This window comes from Electrophorus electricus, chromosome 22, assembly GCF_041902795.1.
Source record: "Electrophorus electricus isolate QZ-2024a chromosome 22, ASM4190279v1, whole genome shotgun sequence".
NCBI lineage: Eukaryota > Metazoa > Chordata > Actinopteri > Gymnotiformes > Gymnotidae > Electrophorus > Electrophorus electricus.
In genome coordinates, this window is record NC_137518.1 from 11,848,372 (window position 1) to 11,874,554 (window position 26,183).

The 26,183-nt window shown below is 39.4% G+C and overlaps 1 protein-coding gene across 3 annotated transcripts; it reads right to left on the bottom strand.

The window, feature by feature from the left end:
* Positions 1–296: 296 nt before the first annotated feature.
* Positions 297–25,898, bottom strand: LOC113581429 (dual specificity calcium/calmodulin-dependent 3',5'-cyclic nucleotide phosphodiesterase 1B-like). 3 transcript variants are annotated; one of them, XM_081705798.1, is made up of 14 exons: positions 25,820–25,898; positions 20,861–20,974; positions 20,480–20,662; positions 18,095–18,161; positions 17,881–17,997; positions 16,221–16,316; positions 15,390–15,490; positions 14,718–14,843; positions 14,258–14,359; positions 11,046–11,166; positions 7,545–7,626; positions 6,524–6,641; positions 1,925–2,061; positions 297–1,422 (listed from the first exon to the last, which is right to left on the bottom strand). In XM_081705798.1, exons 1-14 carry the CDS (start codon positions 25,888–25,890, stop codon positions 1,346–1,348), a joined length of 1,512 nt encoding a protein of 503 aa, XP_081561924.1. In that variant the 5' UTR covers positions 25,891–25,898; the 3' UTR covers positions 297–1,345. The 3 variants fall into 3 exon arrangements, with proteins under 3 accessions (XP_081561924.1, XP_081561923.1, XP_026872366.1); XM_081705797.1 differs by having other exon boundaries at positions 16,221–16,361; XM_027016565.3 differs by lacking the exon at positions 25,820–25,898 and adding an exon at positions 24,711–25,006 and having other exon boundaries at positions 16,221–16,361.
* Positions 25,899–26,183: the final 285 nt, after the last annotated feature.

The following is a 26,183-nucleotide window of genomic DNA, read 5'->3' on the forward strand; positions in this document are numbered from 1 at the left end:
TACCTTGCAGTTTAAGAGTCTGAATATCTGTGTTTCCATACCAAACTGTAATGAATAATTTGAGAACACACTCAATGGATTACTAAAATTTCAGCAGTAGATTTCTGCTTACTTTATATATATATATATATATATATATATATATATATATATATATATATATATATATATATATACTCTCAGGCTGTTCTTATTAAGACAATTTAAAATTATATATATATATATATATATATATATATATATATATATATATATATATATATATATATATATATATATGTAATTTTAAATTGTCTTAATAAGAACAGCCTGAGAGTTAATGATGAGAGTTAATACTCCACTTCAAAGAGTTGCCAATATAAGTTCCCAAATCTGTAAAAGATTTCACAACTGATATTGACTGTCGCAGGACCTGCCCTGGAATTTTTTCATTCTGTGTCTTCCTTCAATCTGTTTTAGCTGTATGCAGCCAGTGATCATTGCTAGTACACCATGTTACTGATTGGTTCAACTTCTGACAACAATATGTAGCTGACACTTTTATCTAAAAAGTGGAGTTCCAATTAATTGACTGAATATAACTTGAGCATTTGAGGGTTAAGGGTCTTGCTTAGTGGCAATTTGGCAGTAGTGAGAGCTTCCAATTACCACTGAGCTACAACTGCTCAGTTATCTGTTAAAAACAAATACAGTTCTGATGTTATAGCCCAATTATCATTATGAATAGAATAAAATTAGACAATACTCAAGGCTATGATTGAATTGTGATGCAGCTTATCTGTACCTTAACTTTAACTATCAGTTATCTGTATTGTTGCACTTTTGACACATTTGTTGGGTTTGTGTTTCACTCATTTTGTCAGAAGAATATGTCAGTATGCAACTTTAAGATCAGGCTCCTGTCTGGTGCACACACACTTGATGGGCAGAATTCAGCATAACACCTGAATATAACATGTACTGTGTTTCATGTGTAAACACACAGTCATTTCTGAACTTCATGTCCAAGTGCTGTCAAATTATTTGCCATTTTACACACACACACAACACTACTTTATCAGTAACAACTGTACTGAGTACTCACTAGTTACTTTATCAGTAAAAGGAAGGTGGGAGAAAAAAATATTATGTAACATTAAAGTGCATAAATAAATAATGCCAGAGCAATAATTTCTAGAGCATGTTGCACTTTTGGAGGTTACACGTAAAACAAGTAAATGAGTGGACAGTACCTTGTGAACAAGAACCTTGAGTGAACAGTTAGTATATGCACTTAAATGCTGAAGTGATTAGTTTGTGTATGTTCAAATGTATTCTGAACACCATCTGAACATCTTTAACATCTTTAGTGATCTGAGTATTCCTGTAATGGCTTTACTGTACTGGTAGAAGATTCCTCCGTGGAAACGTCACCAGATGTCCCTGGAAGGAAAGAAAACAACTAAGAAAAAGCATGTTTGCTGATCACATATTTAAAATTCTCACTTGTGAGGTGGAAATAAACACATTTAGGATTGAGTTCTCTGATTTTGAACTAATTTTGTTTAAAATTATTTGCATGTTATGCTCTGTGGGAGCAAATGCATGAATACACAGTTCTGGAAAATATTAAGCGTGTGTGCGTTCTACACAAGTCTAATTGAAATAATCTAGAACAAATTGAAAAAATGGTGACTTTCAGGTAAAAAGCAGATCCAGTGGACTTGATGATGAGGATGATGATGATCTCACATTCCCTTAACAAGATGTCAGTGCTGTTATGCCACCTGGTCATCCCTCTTCAGGGTTGTTGATGACAGACTGGACAGCTTCTGATGTCTCAGGGCGTCTCAGACTTGTGCTACCTTTGTCTCTTCTGCTAGGTTTCTTTTATGCTAACTATAATAAACACAACCGCTGTGTTAAGTATTGCAGGCGTACGTACGTCCTGTTTCGATTTCTCTCCATCTGAACTTGTTGTCCTCTGTATGGCGTGTCCATGTCAACCTAAAGCTCACAAGCTCCGTAGTGATGTGAAGTAGACTCCACTGTAGGCCCCTGGAGCTCTCCTTCCAGAGGGAACTAAGGAGAAAACACATTTATCACATCTCACCATAAAACACCAGCATGTGTAAATGCATTGTTTATATCAGTCACTGTTTCCAATTCAATTCCTAAAGGCATCTGAATAAAAAAAAAAAGTCAAAATGATCACCAATTCAAAGCGTGTGTGCCGAGGAGCTGGTTTATTTTACAAATTAGACTAAAACCTTTAAACCACACACACACAGCCATGGAACTATATTATATCTCTCTCTCTAATGCACCAAAACAGAATAATTACATGAATTCAAGCTCGTCACTCTGTTGTGCATGGGTACACCCCTTCCTCATTTGCCTTCTTGATCATAATTTGCAAAAAGTCATGTAAACTCAGGTTAACTTTAATTAGATTAATATGTGCACTAAAGTTTGCACTAAAACTTGTACTATGGTGAAGGGAGGATAATTAGCAAAAAAGAACCATTTTAAATGTTTGGACCTTGACGGCGATAAGAATTCTTGTTTTTTGAACTATTAAATCTAATGAAGACATGCCACACCTCAAAAACACAAGGAAGTGTTAGGCACTAAGCAGTTGCTGAGAACCTCCTAGGTAGAGTTTTAAACAGTAACTTGGAATCTTGCCCTGAAAATGGACAAATGTTTAGAACAAGGAGAGTTTTGATGCCCTCTTGTGGCATTTAGAACTCTGCAATACCTTAGTCACTTTGACTTAATTTCTTTCTAGAAAATAACAAAGAACAGAATCAATAATATTAATAATAATAATAATTATTATTATTCTGTGGCCTGAAGCCTGCCCCCAGAGGCCTGCACTCTGTGCCCATATGCCTGCCCACTGCCCCCAGAGTGCTGAACCCAGGAAATCTTCAAATCTTGAATGTCTCCATTTTTACTGGGATGGTAGCATGGCTGATGCACACATTTAACTGTTGACCTCACAGATATTGGTAGAATTTCTTCACTCCAAATATCAGGCTTTGTTTTTATTTGGGAATATTTCTTTTCTGCTGAGGAATGCGTATGAGATGCATAGGTAACTGGATGTTTGGCATAGTGCACTGAATAAAGGCTTCAGTTCTACAAGCGTATGTGTGATATGCCAAAGTAACCTAATTGGCCCTAATGAACCAAAGCATGCTTACTGGTCAGTAACTCCAGAATTTGTTTTCAGTGTATATATTGTGTAATGAAGTGAAAACAAGCATTCTCCTAGAGACCTTCAAAAATCTCTCTGAAATATTTTATTCATAAAAGTATTCAGACCCTTTATTCAGTACCTTGTAGAGGCCCCTCTAGCAGAAATTACAGCTGCACACCTGGATTTGGCTAGTTTATTCCATTCCTTATTCGAGATCCTGTCAAACTCAGTCAGATTGGATGACGAGCATCAGGGAAGTCTCCACAGATGTTTGATGAGGTTTAAGTCTGGGCTTTGGCTGGGCCACTCAAGCGAATTCAGAGATTTGCCCTGTAGGGTTATTTGGGTTAAATGCTCCAGATCATTGTTGAAACGTAAACTGTCCACCCAGACTGAGTGAACATGTGCTCTGGAGGGGTTTTCTGCAAGGATGTTCCTGTATTTAGCTGAATTCATCCCTCAGTTGATAATGGTCTCTGTCTCTGCTGCTGAGAAGCACCTGCCACAACCATATTTCATAGGTTCCACCATTATGTTTCATAGGTTCCAACACCACATTTTACAGGGTCTCATGCTCGAGAGCTTTGTTGAAACCACCGGTCCAATGTCTGTATGTCAGTGGGGAAATCATCTCATGGGAAAAAGTCTGGTTGAAAACACACTGAAAAGGCGTCAGACGAGTGAGAGAGTTGTGTTCATATTCTGCCCATAGGAGGTGCCAGTTGGTTTTTAGACACAAAATTGATGGAGGAACCTTCCTACCTCCTGGCTGACCCGTTCAACCTCACCATTACACTGGGGATGATTAGAAACTGACTCCATACCTGTGACGTGAATTGGGAACCAAGATCAGAAACAATTTTTTTCCAGTAGGCCAGAGATACGAAACACAGCTAAATACAGCTTCAGTGGTTTCTAGGACAGTAGGTAGGTGGGGAAAAGGAATGAGGCAAAACATCTTAGCAAATCTGTCCACCACTATCATCATGACAGTCTACCCCTCGGAAGCAGGCCTGTGATGAAGGCCTGTGGCAGGCCTGTGATGCAGTCCACTGCTATGCAAGTCCAGTGGCGATGTGGTGCAGGCAGGGCCAGCAATTTATCAGCAGAGAGCGTATGAGGGGTATATAACTGGGCACAGACAACACAGGACATGATGTAATCGTGCATGTCATCAGGATGGGAAGGCCACCAAAACGTTTGGGACATCATGCATGTAGTTCGTGTCTGGATGCCAATTACACAGGGTTGTGTGAGCCCATTCCAGAAGTGTTCCTATAAGAGAGGTGGGAACATATTGTTTACCTGGGGGGGCCTTCCTCTGGGCTAGGGTCATCCTGGAGAGCCTCCTCCTGATCTATTTGAAAACCCCAGCATATAGGAGCTAGGAAGCAGCTGTTAGGTAGGATAGACTCTGGATCTTGGTAAGTATCTCCTTTAGCGTGGATGCGAGGTAAAGCATCAGCCTTCTGATTCTTAGAACTTGGTCTGTACTCAGTCATAATTGTAAGTTGCTTTGTATAAAAGCGTCAACTAAATGCCGTAAATGTAAATGGTCTGTAAGAGACTGTGAAACGAAACCAGGAGAAGAACAATCTCCACCTGGCTTCCCTTGTTTTGAGTTGCCAAGCTGACTTGAGGTATTCCAGGTCTTTGTGATCCATATAAACCAAGAACGGGATGCCTAGCTCCCTCCAACCAGTGTCTCCACTGTTCCAGGGCTAGTTTGTCAGCTCTGAGTTTCCTACATTATAATTTCTTTCAGCGGTTTGCAGTTTCCTTTTGCTTCCTAAGACGTGTCAGGACAGCTGTAACATGTTCCACATGCTCTGCTTCTGACTGCGAAAATATAAGGAGGTCGTCAATATAAACAATCAGGAACTTGCCTACCATGTCCCGCAGGATTTCATAAATAAATGCCTGGAAATCCGAGGGGCTACTGAACAGACCATAAGGCATGACTAGGCACTCATAGTGTCCATGTGATGTTATGAACGCTGTCTTCCACTCGTCATGTATGCGTATAAGATTGTAAGAGCTACGCAGGTCTATGGGTCGGAGCAATGAAGGGAAAAGGGTAGGAATACTTCGTCACTTCCAGTAGTCGATGCAGGGTCTTAATCCCCCTCCCCTTTCCTCCATAAAGAAAAATCCAGCAGCTACCAGAGAGGTGGAGGGTTGAATAAAGCTGTGTTGGAGCACCTCAGGAATATAAGCCTCCATGGCGGCCTCCTCTGGATGGGAAAGTGAGTAGCCCTTGGCTCTCTGTGGTAAGGGAAAGGAAGGAGATCCACTGCACAGTTCCAAGGTCGATGGGGCGGACGTTCAGTGGCCTTCATTTTACTAAACACATCTGAGAAGCACTTATATGGGCAGTGGGATGGATTGTGAATATGGGGACTCAGGGCCTTCTACAGTAGTGGAGAGTACCGGCAGGGACATACAGTGTTGGAGACAATGCTTACTCCATGACAGCAGTTCAGCACCGGACCAAGAGATACTAGAGTCATGGGTGGATAACCAGGGAAAGCCCAGTATAATGGAGTCACTGGACATAGGGAGAAGCATGAAGTGAATCAGTTCACTATGAAATAAGGCAACTTTAAGTGTGACTAGAGCAGTTTGATGTTTACCAGCACCTTCACCAATAGGCTGGCGATTAATGGAATTAACATGTAAAGGGGGTTCTAAGGTAAGTGTAGTGATTCCTAGCTGTGCAGCTAACCCAGTATCTAAAAAATTGCCTGCTGCTCCAGAGTCATCAAAAGCAGAGAGAGAAACACAGTTACTATTGTCGGAAAGAACAACAGGAAGTGTAACCTAACAATTGTTAATGTGTAACAGCGAAGACGTGGTTTATGGATGTAGATTTCCTCTCACTTGTTATAAGGGGACGGCTAGGGCATCAATCACAGAATGTGTTTCACATGAAATGATTCCTGGATCTTTCTCATCAGCAGGATGATCGAAAACCACCTTGAAAAGATTGTAGAATCCAGTTTCAGACTGCAATACTGGGTCCTGGCTGTCCCAGAGAGCGGTTCCCCATGCCCCTGCCTCGCCGGTCAACAGTGATAACACGATTTCCGTGTCTCCTCAGTGAAAAATTGTGTAGCATGATGGGGGGGGGGGGGGGGGGGTACATGGAAAACTGCAAGAGGAAGTTCTTGCAATGGTCTGGTGAGCCATCATACCTCTGCTGCCCACTAGTATTTGATGTTTGTAATTTAATAATGAACTGCTGCACTAAATATTTAATGATTTTTAGAAGGTAGTTTTCTCTAAGCAGTAATAAATAACTGGCTTTAATCAGATGATGATAGTTAAATTTTCAAGCACCTGTGTCGGTTGATGGGTTCAGGAGGTTCAGGATTGTCTTGGACCAGAGGTATAATGATCTTCTCTGCCATGTCCATTAACAGTGAGAATGTGGGATCCACAATGAAATCAATAAAGCCTGCAAAGACATTAAAAGAAGTAATCTGTTATTAATTAGAATAATATCTCCCACAGGTAATGGACTTGCTGTATTAAACACATTTCTTATAGATTAAATAACCACAATAAACAGTAACTTGGAAAAGTCTGAGGCAACTAAGAAAATTGTGTTGAAATCTATTTATCATTGCAGTAAGTATTTATTTGCTTAAACAAAAAGTGCCACTATAGTCGATTCTAATTTTTCAAAAAAAATTTTCTCTTTTAACTTTTTAAAACCTGTCCAAGTAATTCCACACTGATTCAGTTATGCTGTGGGTTTAGCTGGGTTGTGCCATGTGCTTAGATGGTTTTGGATCTGCTCAATTCAGTAAGTGGATAGTTGTGGGTCTTAAATATTTGTCATTGTGTTTGACAAAGCAGAAATTAGTGTCTAGTCTCTATTCATGTTATATAATTTAACACACATATAAACACTTGCTTTCAGGATAAATAATTTTAATTTAATTTAAATAATAATGTAAGACATCTTAGACTTAACACAAAAGGTAAACTACATTTAAACCACTGGAATCACTCACATTTCTGTCACAGCCTTGCTACATGCCATTCAGCATATTGTAACTTCAGTAACTTAGTGTTGAAATAACTTCCAAGAGTAAATGGAGCTCATAGATTTTACTGTTTATTTGGAATAAAAGCAAATAGGAGAGAAATCTTTTTTTGTGTTAAACACTGAGCACTTTTTGTCTTTTTTTTTCTTTACTCACTCATGATTCATTCATCACTTTTGTTCCAACTCACTAGTTTGATTTCATTATAATGTTGACCCAGTTAGATGATAAATGATAAATTGCTCCTGGGTATATTTTTGACATAGTGACATGCAAATACTTTATAGACTAAGAACGCTGTCCCCTACCAATCTGAGACTGAGCTACTGGGGCAGTGTTTCGGTCACAAAGCGGTGAGATGGTTAAACCCAGTTCTCCTTCCTTATCTCCCTGTAAAAGAGAGACAAACCAGAAATTCATACCTTACTTTAAGTGTTGTCTGGGTAGAGAATTACTGTACAATTCTCTATATAAGCATACATGAAAGTTTGCATGCTTTTCCCATAGTATAATACATAGTCTTATTTTATTCAGGCACCATTTACATAAAACTTAAAGTTCAAAATTTGAAGGCCTCAGTTTAAAGTAAGTATTAAATTAACATGAAATAAACATGAGTTATTGAAAAACTGAAGTTTAGGAGAAAGACCATGCAGATAATTCACTTTATTCAGACCACCAACCCCCCAAAGCCCCCAGGGAGGCATAAATAAGTGAAAAAACAAGTTAACAAAAATATGACAATCAGTAACCCCAAAATAAGAATATGTGCAAAGGAGAGGAAGCTCATGTGTCTGAAAGTGAGGAGGATGGTCCCTCGTTGAGGCTTGGACTTGGACATTTGTAAAGCTGCTTTGTGACAATATTTGTTGTAAAAAGTGCTATAGAAATACATTTGATTTGATTTGAGATTAGTATTGTTAGTTATGTTAAAAGTGCTGGTGCACATTTTGATGAATAAGTCGGCACTGGGTGGAATATTGACATCTTTCTGCCAATTTGCAGATGGGAAATATATTGTGGAGTCAGTGTGATCAAATAATTTATAAAATTCACAAGTGACTTTTTAAAATGAGTTTTTAGAGGCTGCTGGTTTTCGTCTGTGTCCTCCCCTTTCTAATTGTGATCCCGTGTGAAGCTTGTTCCTGCGTCTCTTGTTCGTCTGTCGTTGTTTAGGTATATCCCGGTTGATCTCGTTCCTTGTTCCTAGGTACTTCCTCCCCGTGCTCCGTTTGGTTACCCTCGCTGTCTTTGTTCAGTTCTCTGCTGTTCGCTCGTTCTTCTGTCTCTCTGTGTTTTTGTCTACGCTGCTTTCCCCGTTAATATTTCCTTGTCCGGTATTCTCCCATTGCTTTGCTTCAGTTTGTTTTCCTCTTAATATATACACAAGTGTTATCTGGTTTTCTTTGAGCTATTATTACTTACGTTTTTTGCTTTGGTTGTTGTTTGCCTACCATTTGTAGTCCAGTTCTGTGTTCTTCCTTGCATCTTCTAGTTTAATATCTCTTCGTTGTTCTCCGTTACTGTTTCCTTTACATTTAATTGTCTCGCTCCCTAGTTCTCGTCCTCACCCTGTTAGCCTGTTACTGTTATGTTTGCCTGTTTGTTCTTTGTTCTATTCTGTATTGTTAGTCTGTGTCACTAAACGTGTTTAGTTATTCTATCCCATCCGTCCCTTCTGTTATGGTTTCCCTATGTAATTCAGTTTTGTCTCATGTTCAGGGCTCTGGCACTCTGCAAGTGTGTTCGCTCTCCACCTCCCTCGCGTTACAATTGCATTACCTGAACTTGTTCTACACAAAATAGTTCCAGATTAACCTTTTAGAAATATCAATGAACTGTATCAGAGACACATATTATTATTATTATTAATAATTACAATAATAATTTTAATTTATATAGCACCTTTCCCAAACTGAAGGCTGCAATAACAATACACGTGGAGACAAAACAAACAAAAAACCCCACATTCATTAACACATTAATTAACAACTGTTAACAGAAAAAAAAGGTGATTAAAAATATTGAGAGAAGAAGGTGTGTTTTAAGTAGGGTGTGTTTTAAGTGTGTTTTAAGTAGGTTGTGTTTTAAGTGTGTTTTAAGTAGGGTGTGTTTTAAGTGTGTTTTAAGTAGGGTGTGTTTTAAGCGTGTTTTAAGTGTGTTTTAAGTAGGGTGTGTTTTAAGTAGGGTGTGTTTTAAGCGTGTTTTAAGTAGGGTGTGTTTTAAGCGTGTTTTAAGTGTATTTTAAGTAGGGTGTGTTTTAAGCGTGTTTTAAGTGTATTTTAAGTAGGGTGTGTTTTAAGTGTGTTTTAAGTGTGTTTTAAGTAGGGTGTGTTTTAAGCGTGTTTTAAGTGTGTTTTAAGTGTGTTTTAAGTAGGGATTTGTAAGAGGAAGAGCAAAGACAAAGAAATTGAATGTTCCTTAGTTTTGGAGCCATGGCACTAAAAGATAAAATATTTGCCTCCTACAGAGACCAGCCTGAATCTGGGGGTGGAGAGGAGACCTGCTTCAGAGGACTAAAGTGTACGGGTAGAGCATTACGGGTGTAGGAGTTCAGCATCGGGAGACTCACGTGCACGGGTGGAGCAGTACGAGTGTAGGAGTTCAGCATCGGGAGACTCACGTGCACGGGTGGAGCAGTACGAGTGTAGGAGTTCAGCATCAGAAGACTGAAGTGTATGGGTGGAGCAGTATGAGTGTAGGAGTTCAGCATTAGAAGACTGAAGTGTACGGGTGGAGCAGTACGAGTGTAGGAATTCAGCATCAGAAGACTGAAGTGTATGGGTGGAGCAGTAGGAGTGTAGGAGTTCAGCATCAGAAGACTGAAGTGTATGGGTGGAGCAGTATGAGCGTAGGAGTTCATCATCAGAAGACTGAAGTGTATGGGTGGAGCAGTATGAGCGTAGGAGTTCATCATCAGAAGACTGAAGTGTATGGGTGGAGCAGTATGAGCGTAGGAGTTCATCATCAGAAGACTGAAGTGTATGGGTGGAGCAGTATGAGTGTAGGAGTTCAGCTCAGAAGACTGAAGTGTACGGGTGGAGCAGTACGAGTGTAGGAATTCAGCTCAGAAGACTGAAGTGTATGGGTGGAGCAGTATGAGCGTAGGAGTTCATCATCAGAAGACTGAAGTGTACGGGTGGAGCAGTACGAGTGTAGGAATTCAGCATCAGAAGACTGAAGTGTATGGGTGGGGCAGTATGAGTGTAGGAGTTCAGCTCAGAAGACTGAAGTGTACGGGTGGAGCAGTATGAGTGTAGGAGTTCATCATCAGAAGACTGAAGTGTACGGGTGGAGCAGTACGAGTGTAGGAATTCAGCATCAGAAGACTGAAGTGTATGGGTGGAGCAGTATGAGTGTAGGAGTTCAGCATCAGAAGACTGAAGTGTACGGGTGGAGCAGTACGAGTGTAGGAATTCAGCTAGGTAGGGAAGTGTATTTAATTAGGAAGAGTTTAAATTGAATGCATTCAGGGACAGGGAGCCAGTGTAACTAATAATGGCTTTCTACCAATCACATACAGACCATTCCTTCACTTGACCACTTCCAGCATCCATGACAGCTATGGATGAACCTTGTGCTGTCTGGCAGTCAGAATTATTTAAACTCCCACTTAAACTCCACCCGTTCCACTTCATCTCAATTGAGGAATTCTAGTGGCTGCCTGCATAACACATTCTTAGCTTTGTATTTTTTCTTAGAAATAAAATCAGATCCTCATTCAACGTGTAATTGAAGCCATTGTGAGAATATGTCAGTGAGATTGAATTAAAGCTAATCTCTGTTATAATAGGCACACAGTACTTAACCTGTCTGAAGAGTTCATCTGTAAGTGCTTTGCTCCAGCGTGAGTGCAGCACCCAGGGCTTGGCTGGATGACTGATGTCAGCCGTGTGTAGGAGGAAGGACAGTGCTTTGGCTTTATCAACTCTAGACTCTCACATCCATGCACACAACACACAAACAGACAAAATCAAAAATTTTCAGTAATTCACTAACAATCAGTTTTCACCAACAATCAAGTCAAGTCAAATTTATTTATACAGCGTTCTTACAACAGTTGTTGTCACAAAGCAGTTGTGCTCTCTGTATGACGCTAAAGGTTCTGTTGTAAGATGATATGGAAAGCTAGCCTGGATAATTTTTCTGAGTTGTCTGAACTGCTGTCTCAGAAGAAGTAACATAAGGTAGAGGGACTGCTGTGCCCATGGACCCAGCCTGCTGCCTCCTAGTGCCCAAGCAGCTATACATACCCTGTTGTCAGTGGAAGAGATCCTGTCCTGTGGATTTTTCTGAAGAGGGGGCGTATGTGCCCCTGGGTCTGGCTCTCCCGTGGCCAATCAGTCCTGGCTAGGAGAAGACTGTTGGCCTAAGAGGGTGCCCATGGGTCTCTCTGACTGTGTGTGCTTCTGTCTCCAGTCTCTGGTGTTGCAGACGTCACTGTCTCCTGCCTCCAGCGTGGAAAACCCCACCCTGCCTCTTGTGTCTGGTGTGGAAGACATCACCCTGGCTTTTATTTCCAGAGTGCAAGATGCTGTCCCCAGTCCTACAGATGCCACTCTGTCTGCAGTCTCCGACTATAAGGGCCCTGCCTCCTAGAGGGTGCCATCACCATGCCATGATCCCAGGAGGGGACTGTCGCTGCCCTCCCGCCCCCTACAGGGTGTCGTCTCCATATCCTGCCAGCTGTGCTGTGAGGGATGCCATCCTTGTGTCCTGCGTGGTCCAGGGCACCATCACTCTAGATAGGCTTCTGCCTGTTCCTGCCCTTGCCAACAATCCCATCCCGACTTCCAATCCTGTTCTCATTTTGTTTCCTGTTCCAGGTTCAGCTCCTGCTACAATCCTCCAATTGTAACACCACCCATTTTCCCGTATCACTACAACTCCCAGCAATTCCATTACAACCCAGAAGAACACCAAGCCAATAACTGACAATTCACAAGATCCTCATCACAGACTATTAATTTCAGCTGTATCTTATTTCCTCTGTCTATTTAACCTGCCAGTTCTCATGGTTTTAGAATTGCCATTGTTTTCCATAGTGCTTATCAAGCGTGCTTTCCGATTGTCTGTGTTTAATGCCGACCCTCTTCTGATTACTTTCCTTTGATTTTGCCTTTCCTTGTTTGCCTGGTGTTTTTCTGGCTTTTGATCTGGACTGTTCTTTTACTCTGTTTGTGATGCTCCATGGTTCTGTTTATCCCAAAGTGCTGGTTCTGACCCTTGCTTGTTTTTTGACTACCATATTGGATTATACCGCTCTGAATAAAACCAAGTGTCTGGCTTTATCTGAGACATTACACCAGCATTGATTTCAGTTTCTGACTTTCATTCTGCCGTGTGCTGTTCGGTGCCGTTTCTGCTGTACGCAGCCCCATGGCAGTGCTGCTGCATCCTGCTCTCATGAAATGTTGCCATGTCCTGCTCCCATCAAGGCTCTAATGCTCTGTTGCCTCGTTGCCTTGTTCCCAAGATGCTGCTGATGTGCTTCGGGACCCTCCAGCCCACTGGACTATCTCCACACCATTGGACCATTGCACCGCTGTGCCTCCAGACTCACTTTCTGCCTCGTCATGTAACTTGCTGACTGCCTCTTTTCCCACTCTACTGCTCTTTTCCCAATTTACTCCCACTCTACTCCTCTTTTCCCACTCTACTCCAACTCTACTCCTCATTTTCCACTCTACTCCCACTCTACTCCAACTCTACTCCTCATTTTCCACTCTACTCCCACTCTACTCCAACTCTACTCCTCATTTCCCACTCTACTCCAACTCTACTCCTCATTTCCCACTCTACTCCCACTCTACTCCTCATTTCCCACTCTACTCCAACTCTACCCCTCATTTCCCACTCTACTCCCACTCTACCCCTCATTTCCCACTCTACTCCCACTCTACTCCTCATTTCCCACTCTACTCCAACTTTACTTTTCCATTTTCTATTCTGCTCTACTGGCTCTCTGCTCATCCTGCTTCCACTGCCAGGCTGGCCCCACACTTTTATTTAATCAAAACTGGATTATTGTAATGGTCTTCTAACTGGATTCTCTAAAAAGTTACTAAATAAACTCCAACTCATCCAGAATGCAGTAATGAGAGTTCTGTTCTTTTAGCTCTGCAGTGGCTCCCAGTTCAATTTTTAATTGACTTTAAAATTATCTTATTGGTGTAGAAAGCTGTGAATGCTCTGCTTAAAAAATCCCTCAAATATGAAGGTCCCATGCATTTGGGACTCAGGGACACTCCCAGTTTTTAAACTGAGGTTTAAAACATACTTATTTTCTCAAGCTTTTTGCATGTTTATTTAAACGTTCAGAGCCCCTGGTGGTCACATAGTGGTCACAGTTTTCTAATAGTCTGTTGATTCTACCATCCAGGCACTTCATGCATTCATTCAGGTGTGTGGTGATGTTATGGGTGGAGACCCTCAGGACTGCAGTCCCCCTCTGATCCTCCCTTTTAGTGATGCTGCTGATGCTGCTAACCCTGCTAACGCTGATCACTGGCACATATCTAAGTGTTTATGGACTGTTCATATGTTGCTCATCTTTAGAGATTGAGCTACATTTTTAACACCTATATTAAACACCTGTTCTTCCACCCATGGCGGTTTTCCTTGCCACTGTTGCCTCTGGCTCACCCGTGTATTTGTAAAGCTGCATTTTGACAACACCTGTTGTAAAAGTGCTATATAAATCAATCTGACCTTGACATTAACCAGAAAATGAGATGGACATGAATATTAATATCTCCCCATGTCAGGAATGTATCATACGTAGTTGTAATTGTAGACAGAAATTCAGAAATCATGTTACAAAAGTCCATGTCTGAACACAGAGCAGAGGATTTATAAAATTACCTTTAATCACCTGAGCCTTGGCACTCAACACTGACTGATTCTTGCCTGGTTTATAAATTTGCCTAGATTATACATTTTATTTAGTGTTCTGCACATTTGGCTTTATTTATTCTTTTATTGTTGAGTAGATATCATTTATTTATTAATTTGCTTTTACCGCTCTTGCTGCTGTAAGCTGTGCTTCATTGCTTTGACCTGAAGAATGTGGAATGACATATCTGTTGCCAGCACCATTTCTATAACCAGGGAACGTAGTTCTCTGTTTAAACAAGTAAAAAAATACATTAGCAAGCATAAGTAGCACACAGTGCCAGCAATGGCATTTTGTCCAAAAGCAAGGCTAGTTAGTCACAATATTCTGCCAATAATTCAGCGACCACAACATAAGCAGTCTCGCGTCCCCTAAGGGTACATTTAAAAAAAGAATCTGTAATACACAAGTTTCTTTTAGAAAAATTAGTTTTTAAACTTTTTTTTACACTGAAATGTAAAAAGTACTTATTTATACAATTCAATTTAAATTTCTGCTTTATGAGCATGTGAGTAATGAACACCATAAGGTGTGTCTTTATATTCTTATCATGCTTATCTTAGCCGAGGTGCTTTCAGTTACTTACACCCATTCTTCTCGTGAGAGATTGGTGAAAATATTCATTTGTTCATTTTGTAAGATGCAGAATGTAGAACTGAGGTGGTGGCTTTCCTGGACTGAGCGATCATTGTAGGTTATAGCCAAGTCAGACCTAAAATAAAGATCATTGAAACATTAAATATTCATAGACTATGCAGTAAATATACCCACCACAGAAAATAACATGCTGAAACTTTCAATGGCTTAAAAAAAATCTCTGAGAATCTCGAATCTTAAGATCATTGTTACACACTACAATACTACACTTTCAAACATCCAAAAAATTGAATTAGCACTTCTGTTTTAACAAAAATATTACTTCATCAGGACTGCTGCTCTGACATGACTTAATTAATGACATAATTCAAAACTTATGTGACAGCAAACAAGGATCAAAGCTGTATAATTGAAATGGAAGCTCTGGTTCCTATGGCTACCCACCAGATTATGACCAGTTCATACTGGAGTTGGTACTGCCAAAACATGTTCCTTTGTATGACTTCTGGACAGTAAGTTTCTTAGACAATGTGTGAAAGGCTTGTCATACTTAATAATGAGGGAGGGTAACAAACTACACACTGATGCTCATGACAACTCATTGACTCATTTGATTTTCCAGGTTGCCTGTGAGTAAAGTAAGTGTAATTGACAGACATACCTGGTAAGAATGTGGAAGCTATTGGTATTTCCTGTGTGTTCATTGTCATGAATGGCAGCAGCAAACAATGATGCTAAGACTTCCAGTTCTGTAAGCCAATGCTGTAAACACAAACAAGCTCTGTTTATGCTGTAATGCTCAAGCCAGATTTTCCCCATATATATATATATATATATATATATATATATATATATATATATATATATATATATATCCTGGATATCAATTCTATTTATAAAGACAAAATCTGATTAGAATTTTAAATATATTTTGAGAGGTCTTGTTTTATTAATGCAGGTGATGTATCAACATATAACAATATATGCCCTAGAATTCTGCTTGGCCTGACTACCAGTCTACTGACAACCTGTCTACCAGTTTATTGACTATGTCTATTTGACTCCCATTCTACTACCAGCCTACTGACCACCAGTACTGCGCACGCATCTGCCCTCGGTCCTTCTCACCTGTTCCCCAGGTGAAAGAGGAAGAGGAAGATAGGCTCACTATCTTCCTCTTCCATGTACCTCACTCCCTCTGTTGCAGTGTCTCTGTAATTCTTGTTTTATATGACTTTATATCCTGCCTCTTGTTTTTCGCATTCAGCCTAGCATGCGTGAGACTGCTTGTCACTCTTTACATCTCTACCTGTCTGATTCTGGGATTGTGTTATAGACTTTTCTGCCTGGATTTGTTAATGAACATTTTGTCCTTTCTAGTGTCAAATCTGTGTTGGAAAATTACAATAAATGTAAAAATTATTACTACTACTTCTACTACTTACTTTTTTGTTTTTACTTTCAGAAATATTTTTATTTCTAAATACTGTACCACAAGGCCAGTGCGCAGAAGCAGGCAGTGCAGTGTCTGTGTTACATCAGCTGCATGTGTCTGGCAGTGGTACGGGTTGTTGTGTTTGTTGTAACCCTGCTCCAGTTCACACAGAAAAGACATCAAACAAGAAATGGGCACCTATGAAACAACACAAATTGACAAAAGATTCACATATGCAAATTTTCATTGCAATCACCCAAAGCATCAGAAAACAAGGGACAGAGGTTTGGTGGGTGTTGGTGGGGTGATATAGGACCAAGCCTCTCACAATTACAGTCTCTTACAATGAAGTGCTACTTTTTATAAATTGATTCTTCTTGTTCAATGTTTGTCCTAAGGCCATACTCATAGTTCAATGTTTGTCCTGGGGTCATATTCATAGTTCAATGTTTGTTCTAGGGTCATACTCATAGTTCAATGTTTGTTCTAGGATTATACTCATAGTTCAATGTTTGTCCTAGGGTCATACTCATAGTTCAATGTTTGCTCTAGGGCCATACTCATAGTTCAATGTTTGTCCTGGGGTCATATTCATAGTTTAATGTTTGTCCTAGGGTCATACTCATGGTTCAAAGTTTGTCCTGGGGTCATATTCATAGTTTAATGTTTGTCCTGGGGTCATACTCATAGTTCAATGTTTGTCCTAAGGTCATATTCATAGTTCAATGTTTGTCCTAGGGTCATACTCATAGTTCAATGTTTGTTCTAGGATTATACTCATAGTTCAATGTTTGTCCTAGGGTCATACTCATAGTTCAATGTTTGCTCTAGGGCCATACTCATAGTTCAATGTTTGTCCTGGGGTCATATTCATAGTTTAATGTTTGTCCTAGGGTCATACTCATGGTTCAATGTTTGTCCTGGGGTCATACTCATAGTTCAATGTTTGCTCTAGGGCCATACTCATAGTTCAATGTTTGTCCTGGGGTCATATTCATAGTTTAATGTTTGTCCTAGGGTCATACTCATAGTTCAATGTTTGCTCTAGGGCCATACTCATAGTTCAATGTTTGTCCTGGGGTCATATTCATAGTTTAATGTTTGTCCTAGGGTCATACTCATGGTTCAATGTTTGTCCTGGGGTCATATTCATAGTTTAATGTTTGTCCTAGGGTCATACTCATAGTTCAATGTTTGTCCTGGGGTCATATTCATAGTTCAATGTTTGTCCTAGGGTCATACTCATAGTTCAATGTTTGTTCTAGGATTATACTCATAGTTCAATGTTTGTCCTAGGGTCATACTCATGGTTCAATGTTTGTCCTAGGGTCATACTCATGGTTCAATGTTTGTCCTAGGGTCAAACTCATAGTTCAATGTTTATCCTAGGGTCATACTCATAGTTCAATGTTTGTCCTAGGGTCATACTCATAATTTAATGTTTGTCCTAGGGTCATACTCATCGTTCAATGTTTGTCCTAGGGTCATACTCATGGTTCAATGTTTATCCTAGGGTCATACTCGTGGTTCAATGTTTGTCCTATGGTCATACTCATCCAAAGAGTGGATATACAGCAAAACTGCAACCATGTCTTCAAAATTCCAGCTCTAATGGAGGGTACTAAATGTAGTCTAAAACATCTATAAGATAGATCTTTAGTCTGAATTTGCCAGCATTTAATATTATATGATAAAATGTCAGAATGTAATAGCAGACCTTGAATCGACTGTTGAGCTCATATCTGATCATCAGCTCAGTGAAAAGTGTCTTCAAGGCATGACCTGAGCTGCCAACATCTAACGCAAAGACATCAAAATTCCACCGATCCACCTCCTAGAGAGCCAAGAGGTCATGCTGGGAAAAAGGCTAGTGCACTATATACAAACATACTGGTTTGGGATAAACTGACAGGTAATCAAAGTAATCGTACCCTTAGACAGTTTACCACTGCCAGAGGCTGGTCTGTCATAGCAGTAGAGGACATCTTGCGGAACATTCTGCAGTAATGAGATTTACATGAATTGTAAAAATGGAAAGAACAGATGAAAGAGCCGATGAAAGAACAGATGAAAGAATAGATGAAAGAATAGATGAAGGAATAGACAAAAGTGCAAATGCTGTAATGAATGTAATTCATTTCTGTCAGCTTTAGTTTTTAGAATTTGTGACTTGTAATATAGCTAACCCTAACTCTTATGTAATATAGCTAGCCCTAACTCTTATATAATATAGCTAGCCCAAACTCTTATGTAATATAGTCTTATGTAATATAGCTAGCCCTAACTCTTATGTAATATAGCTAGCCCTAACTCTCATGTAATATAGCTAACCCTAACTCTTATGTAATATAGCTAGCCCTAACTCTTATGTAATATAGCTAGCCCAAACTCTTATGTAATATAGCTAGCCCTAACTCTTATGTAATATAGCTAGCCCTAACTCTTATGTAATATAGCTAGCCCTAACTCTTATGTAATATAGCTAACCCTAACTCTTATGTAATATAGCTAGCCCTAACTCTTATGTAATATAGCTAGCCTAAACTCTTATGTAATATAGCTAGCCCTAACTCTTATTTAATATAGCTAACCCTAACTCTTATGTAATATAGCTAGCCCTAACTCTTATGTAATATAGCTAGCCCTAACTCTTATGTAATATAGCTAACCCTAACTCTTATGTAATATAGCTAGCCCTAACTCTTATGTAATATAGCTAGCCCTAACTCTTATGTAATATAGCTAGCCCTAACTCTTATGTAATATAGCTAACCCTAACTCTTATGTAATATAGCTAGCCCTAACTCTTATGTAATATAGCTAGCCCTAACTCTTATGTAATATAACTAGCCCTAACTCTTATGTAATATAGCTAGCCCAAACTCTTATGTAATATAGCTAGCCCTAACTCTTATTTAATATAGCTAACCCTAACTCTTATGTAATATAGCTAGCCCTAACTCTTATGTAATATAGCTAGCCCTAACTCTTATGTAATATAGCTAACCCTAACTCTTATGTAATATAGCTAGCCCTAACTCTTATGTAATATAGCTAGCCCTAACTCTTATGTAATATAGCTAGCCCTAACTCTTATGTAATATAGCTAACCCTAACTCTTATGTAATATAGCTAGCCCTAACTCTTATGTAATATAGCTAGCCCTAACTCTTATGTAATATAGCTAGCCCAAACTCTTATGTAATATAGCTAGCCCAAACTCTTATGTAATATAGCTAGCCCTAACGCTTATGTAATATAGCTAGCCCTAAATGTTATGTACTATAGCTAGCCCTAACGCTTATGTAATATAGCTAGCCCTAACTCTTATGTAATATAGCTAGCCCTAACTCTTATGTAATATAGCTAGCCCTAACTCTTATGTAATATAGCTAGCCCTAACTCTTATGTAATATAGCTAGCCCTAACGCTTATGTAATATAGCTAGCCCTAACTCTTATGTAATATAGCTAGTCCTAACACTTATGTAATATAGCTAACCCTAACTCTTATGTAATATAGATATAGCTAGCCCTAACTGTTATGTAATATAGCTAGCCCTAACTCTTATGTAATATAGCTAGCCCTAACTGTTATGTAATATAGCTAGCCCAAACTCTTATGTAATATAGCTAGCCCAAACTCTTATGTAATATAGCTAGCCCTAACGCTTATGTAATATAGCTAGCCCTAAATGTTATGTACTATAGCTAGCCCTAACGCTTATGTAATATAGCTAGCCCTAACTCTTATGTAATATAGCTAGCCCTAACTGTTATGTAATATAGCTAGCCCTAACTCTTATGTAATATAGCTAACCCTAACTCTTATGTAATATAGCTAGCCCTAATGCTTATGTAATATAGCTAGCCCTAACGCTTATGTAATATAGCTAGCCCTAAATGTTATGTAATATAGCTAGCCCTAACGCTTATGTAATATAGCTAGCCCTAACTGTTATGTAATATAGCTAGCCCTAATGCTTATGTAATATAGCTAGCCCTAACTCTTATGTAATATAGCTAGTCCTAACTGTTATGTAATATAGCTAGCCCTAACTCTTATGTAATATAGCTAGCCCAAACTCTTATGTAATATAACTAGCCCTAACTGTTATGTAATATAGCTAGCCATAACTCTTATGTAATATAGCTAACCCTAACTGTTATGTAATATAGCTAGCCCTAACTCTTATGTAATATAGCTAGTCCTAACGCTTATGTAATATAGCTAGCCCTAACTCTTATGTAATATAGCTAGCCCTAACTCTTATATAATATAGCTAATACAAACTGAGCATAAGGTGCTGCTCACACCTCTCTACAAATATTCCAGCTTGAACAGCATGGACAATACTGCGGAAACTTGGTTTGTAGTCTGGGTAACGGAGGGGTCTGCGTGCTTGCTGCATGAATGTGGAGGCCAGCCAGTTATGGACCTCTTTGGGCACACTATCTGGTCTCAGCTCCTGGAGCTGATCTTCCATGTCCAGGGATTGCCTGTCACACAGAGTTTAATTCTGTAAGCATGAGTGAGCATGTAGTGCATGGTCACAGACACATATTTTAAGTATTTAGAAAATGAAAGAAAGGGTTTTTTGGAGCTCTACTGACTGGTTTCCATTCATTATGAATGTGATAATGGAATGCATTATAATAACCCAGTTGATTCTGTGAATGGATATAAAAGCACCTTACCTTGTTTCGTCACGGTAAAGAGCCTCCAGTAAAGAAGCAGTGTACTCTAAATTCTTCTTAAACTGCTCATAATCCACATTACTCTCGTCAATATCTCTAATCATGCACTTCAGCCTGGAAAATAAGTGTCAGTTTAACCACAAAATCAAGCAGATTAACAGAAGGATGGGACAGTTCTTTTTGTTGCCTAGTAACTGCACTGGTGTATAATATACCAATAAAACATCAAATTATAAAAAGATAACTTTAAAATGTGCTTTATTATGAGTTCTACTGTATTTTGTAAATAGTGGAAAGTTTACACTAGCTCTGTCAGGCTATGTAAAACCTCTGACATGTTCTCTGCTGAATTAACTGTGTAGGAAACAACTCTGAAACCAATTAATCTAAATACCAGACTGTTGCAGGAGGGTTGGCAGTTAGGAAACATTATTAGTGGAAGATTTCCACTGAGAAAGAAGTGCCTCCTGTCCACACACTTTTGGTTCATTTAAATAAAAAATAATTGTGATCTTATTACTTTTATTGTACATTATTCTTATTTTCTATTTTCCTTTACACAAATTTGCACCAGTTATCTAGGATGTAAAATGCTGTTTCCTAAACTAACCCTAATTAACTCTAAGCCTAGAATAACCATAACCCTAACTAACCAGAAACCCTAACTAACCCTAATCCTAGCCCTAGACTAATCCTAAACCTAACCCTAAACCTAGAATTTCATCAAGTTGTTCAAGGTCATGACAAAAAAAGACAAATGACAAATCTTACAATTCAGTGCCACAATTCAGTGGTACAAGATTACTCGGAATAAAATGTAAAAGTAGCATACTAGGTCGTATTACAATCGGTGTTAGAAAACACAAACCTAAAACCATGTCCATAAAGTTCAGAACTGATTATTAGTCAGCCACTGACCAGCCACTGACCATTGGCCAATTTGCATGTCATTCATTACATCACTAAAAGGCACTTCAGTTACTGTCACAAAATATAGGAAATATGAGCTCCATTCTAAAGTTTACAATACACAGAGATACAAAACACAGAGATATTCATGCAGCCATACATGCTGTCAAAAGTCATTTATGACATTTTTACATCTGCTTATACATCTGCAGGTCTGAAAGACACTAATTATGTCAACAAGCCATAAACACTACATCAATTGAAGAAAGGGTGTGTTGCACCAAACAAGACATAAGCTGACAAAAGACAATTCTATCAATAGGTACAAAAGCATAACTGAGGGGACAGCACAGGGCAGCTAATCATGGCACCACAAGATCAAGCGCTAAGCACTAGGCCGATAGAAGCAGGGCTGTATCACACCCAACAAGACCCAACATGCAGACTGTGCAAAAGAGCCTCTGAGACAATCCAGCACCTAATAGCAGGATGCAGGATGCTGGATGGAAAACAAACACTGAGAGACACAGCCAAGCGATGGGGATCATATACAGGATCATATGCAAGACAGAAGCTGGACAGTCCCAAAACCAAATAGTAGGAACCACAGAGAGTGGTGGAGAGAAACAAAGCTAAGATCCAGTGGGACCTCCAGATCCAGAAAGATGAACAAGTAATGGTCAACCAGCCAGACATTGTGATGGTAAGAGCAGAAGTAATAGAAAAACAAGGGGAAGAAAGAGGAAACAGAGAGCATGTGGAAGGATAAAAGTAAAGGTTGTCCAGTGGTGAGAGGTGCTTGGAGCTACAGATTCAAAGAATGACACCAATGATCTCAGTTCACAACTGTGCGATCGTAGAAACAGCAAAATACTGTGGCACTTGCTCAAACTCAAAATAGTGTGGCACACCGTTAAACTCAAAATACTGTGCTGCACCCTCAAACTCAAAATACTGTGGCGCACCCTCAAACTCAAAATAGTGTGGCACTCGTTCAAACTCAAAATACTGTGGCGCACCCTCAAACTCAAAATAGTGTAGCACACGCGCAAACTCAAAATAGTGTGGCACACCCCCAAACTCTAAATACTGTGGCACACCCTCAGACTCAAAATACTGTGGCGCACCCTCAAACTCAAAATACTGTGGCACACGCTCAAACTCAAAATACTGTGGCACACCGTCAAACTCAAAATACTGTGGCACACCGTCAAACTCAAAATACTGTGACGCACCCTCAAACTCAAAATAGTGTGGCACACGCTCAAACTCAAAATACTGTGGCGCACCCTCAAACTCAAAATAGTGTGTCGCACCCTCAAACTCAAAATAGTGTGGCACACCCTCAAACTCAAAATACTGTGGCGCACCCTCAAACTCAAAATACTGTGGCACACCCTCAAACTAAAAATACTGTGGCGCACCCTCAAATTCAAAATACTGTGGCACACCCCCAAACTCTAAATACTGTGGCATACCCTCAAACTCAAAATACTGTGGCGCACCCTCAAACTTTAAATACTGTGGCGCACCCTCAAACTCAAAATACTGTGGCACACGCTCAAATTCAAAATACTGTGGCACACCGTCAAACTCAAAATACTGTGGCACACCGTCAAACTCAAAATACTGTGGCACACCGTCAAACTCAAAATACTGTGACGCACCCTCAAACTCAAAATAGTGTGGCACACGCTCAAACTCAAAATAGTGTGGCGCACCCTCAAACTCAAAATAGTGTGGCGCACCCTCAAACTCAAAATAGTGTGGCACACCCTCAAACTCAAAATACTGTGGCGCACCCTCAAACTCAAAATACTGTGGCACACGTTCAAACTCAAAATACTGTGGCGCACCCTCAAAGTCAAAATAGTGTGGCGCACCCTCAAACTCAAAATAGTGTGGCACACGCGCAAACTCAAAATAGTGTGGCACACGCGCAAACTCTAAATACTGCGGCGCACCCTCAAACACCAGTGCTTCTGGTAGAAGGCCGAGTGTGTAAAAAGATTTTTAAAAAGATACGACACCCACTGCAAGGCTGTAAGCTGTTCTCCAAAAATAAAACAAACAAAAAAACAAACTACTAGATTAACCTTCTTTGTTTTTGTTATAATGGATATATATGAATTAATATAATTATCACGCATGTATTTTCCTTAAATGCATCTGACCATAAAATTAGCAGAACCAAATGATTGCACATTTCTTCTCTTAAAAGGAATAGCTAAGTAGTTATCAAGAAATAATTCAATTTTAACATATATTCATAAAGTCATCCTTAGTCACTGTATTAGATATACCTACTTTGTACCTGGGCACTTTATTTGATGCACCAATCTCATAGATGGGATTGCCCTTTTATGTACAGCACTGTGTCTTGGTGTGACAGTTTATGCTTTATTGCCATAGAAAAGTAAGTCAAAACAGCAATAATAAAATAAAGAAGCGGAAGAATTTGCTCACTTGTTTTTAACAAGCTAGGTAAAACTGAAGTGAGAGAAGTCTCCTTTTATTCACAAAGTCAAGCTGCTAAATAACAAAACAACAAATCCTTTTTTCCCCCCACAGCCTTCATATTTAGCAAGGATTGCAATAGTTCTGGAAATGTTATAGAATTACAAATTATTGGATTAAAGTAGTATAGTGAGTCAAACTGGAACTGATCATGATTTAAAACATTTTAGCCTGAGAAAATGCTAATCTGTAACCACTTGCAGAAAAAAACAGATTTAGAGTATCCTTTCATGTGAAAACAACCCATTTTACAAGCAATACAATAACATTAATACTAGCCAGAAGATAATTATATAAAACCTACAACAACATAGCAAAACAGCCTGTATGTGGTTTCCCCAGTGTGAAAGTTATTAAAGTAATGAAATGAAAACATGTTAGTCCCCAGACTCAGAAACCATGTCAGAAGTAGCACATTCCTTACCTGGAGAGAGGGGTTTGGAGGTGTTTCTGTTTTACTTTGATTAGCTCAGCCATTTGGACGAAAAATGACCAAAATCCCCGTATAATGACTACAAATACATTACAAAGAGAAACAAATGTGTGTGGGGAAAAGGTAAGGAATGATAGAAGTGAGAGTTAGGGGAGAAAGAAAAAAAAACAAAAGCAATTATTAAGGCGAAAGCCCCCCCCCCCCAGAAATAGAGTATGCAGAAGTCCTATGTCCCAAGACTAAGCTAAGTCTCCGAAGGTCCATCCCACAGGAGGGCTCTCTAGGCTGCAATAGGTCCAGGGTGTGACTGAAGGCAAAGAACTAAATAGATCATGGCTGCAGCTAGCCTAGAACAATCAATAAGAGTTAGTTGTCTAGTTTCATTTATTTTTTAAGGATTTCCCTGAATAAGGCAATACATTCTCCAAGCCATCAAGAAAGACAAACTGGCAAACATCTTGTATTTATTACAGGAAGAGTACAGGGTCTTCATGCTGAATATGCTGGTACAGTAATTGTTTTGGTAAAGCAAATCACTGCATTGCTGGCTGTCACATATGCTGACATAAAAGACCTTATTTAGAGGTATCTGTCAGGCAGGCTTGCAGTGGGAAACAGCCAACATGTTTGTTCTGCTTAGCTCCCATGCTCCCATGTGCAGCTCACAGCACCAACAGCACCAGGGAGTGAAAACATTTACTGGGCCGGAATACTTCAGAATACTTCAGAATCAGTAGAGCTTGTTTTAAGTGCAGCGCTCTTTGCATTGAACTAAAGACAATTTCAACATTTGCAATATTATCTAAACATAAACAATGGGGGCTATAAGGCTATGCTTAGTTGGATAAAAAAGTTTTAAATTGAGTTTGTTTTTCTTGTTATACAATTTTTCTAAAGGTTTTGGAGGTTTTTTTTGGCTAAAATGACTGTATCTGTATTTATATATGCATGTGATTCAAATAATGTAAAACATTAGGTTAATAAAAGCATCTTTACTGTTTGGGGCTTAAAAATCAGACACGCATATTCTCAGGCTTACTCATTTCTCACACCAGTATATACTAACAAACTGAATAGATATCACTTCAAAAAGATCTTACAGCATGATGGTGGATTTCCATGTATCCATGCTGATATCCAGGTTTAGAGTTTTTCCATGTGTTGGTGTCATTATTCCTCTCCGTGTGTCTGCCTACACTGTACCTCTCTCTGGTCACACCTTATTTTCCATGCGTCATCATTAGCGCCTCTGGAGAGAGCCTTGTGAACAAGGGCAAACTGGAATATTTAAGTTCCGCTTGAGGGCCTCAGAGCACACAATGCCAATTATAACAGATTACTAAACATACAGAACAGTATACAGGCAAACTAATGTAAAATTCTGCTTATATACTGTATAAGCATGTATTAAAGGCAATATGTGCATTTTTCTTTTAATGCATAATGGTAGCCTAGTGGATAGAG

Coding starts and splice junctions, on each gene's coding strand:
- LOC113581429 (XM_081705797.1), bottom strand. CDS start 25,890: ATGACACCAACACATGGAAAAACTCTAAACCTGGATATCAGCATGGAT. Junction 11,167..14,257: donor AGCTTACAGCAGCAAGAGCG/GTAAAAGCAAAT, acceptor GTGAGAGTCTAG/AGTTGATAAAGCCAAAGCAC. Junction 2,062..6,523: donor GAACCCATCAACCGACACAG/GTGCTTGAAAAT, acceptor TTTTCTCCTTAG/TTCCCTCTGGAAGGAGAGCT.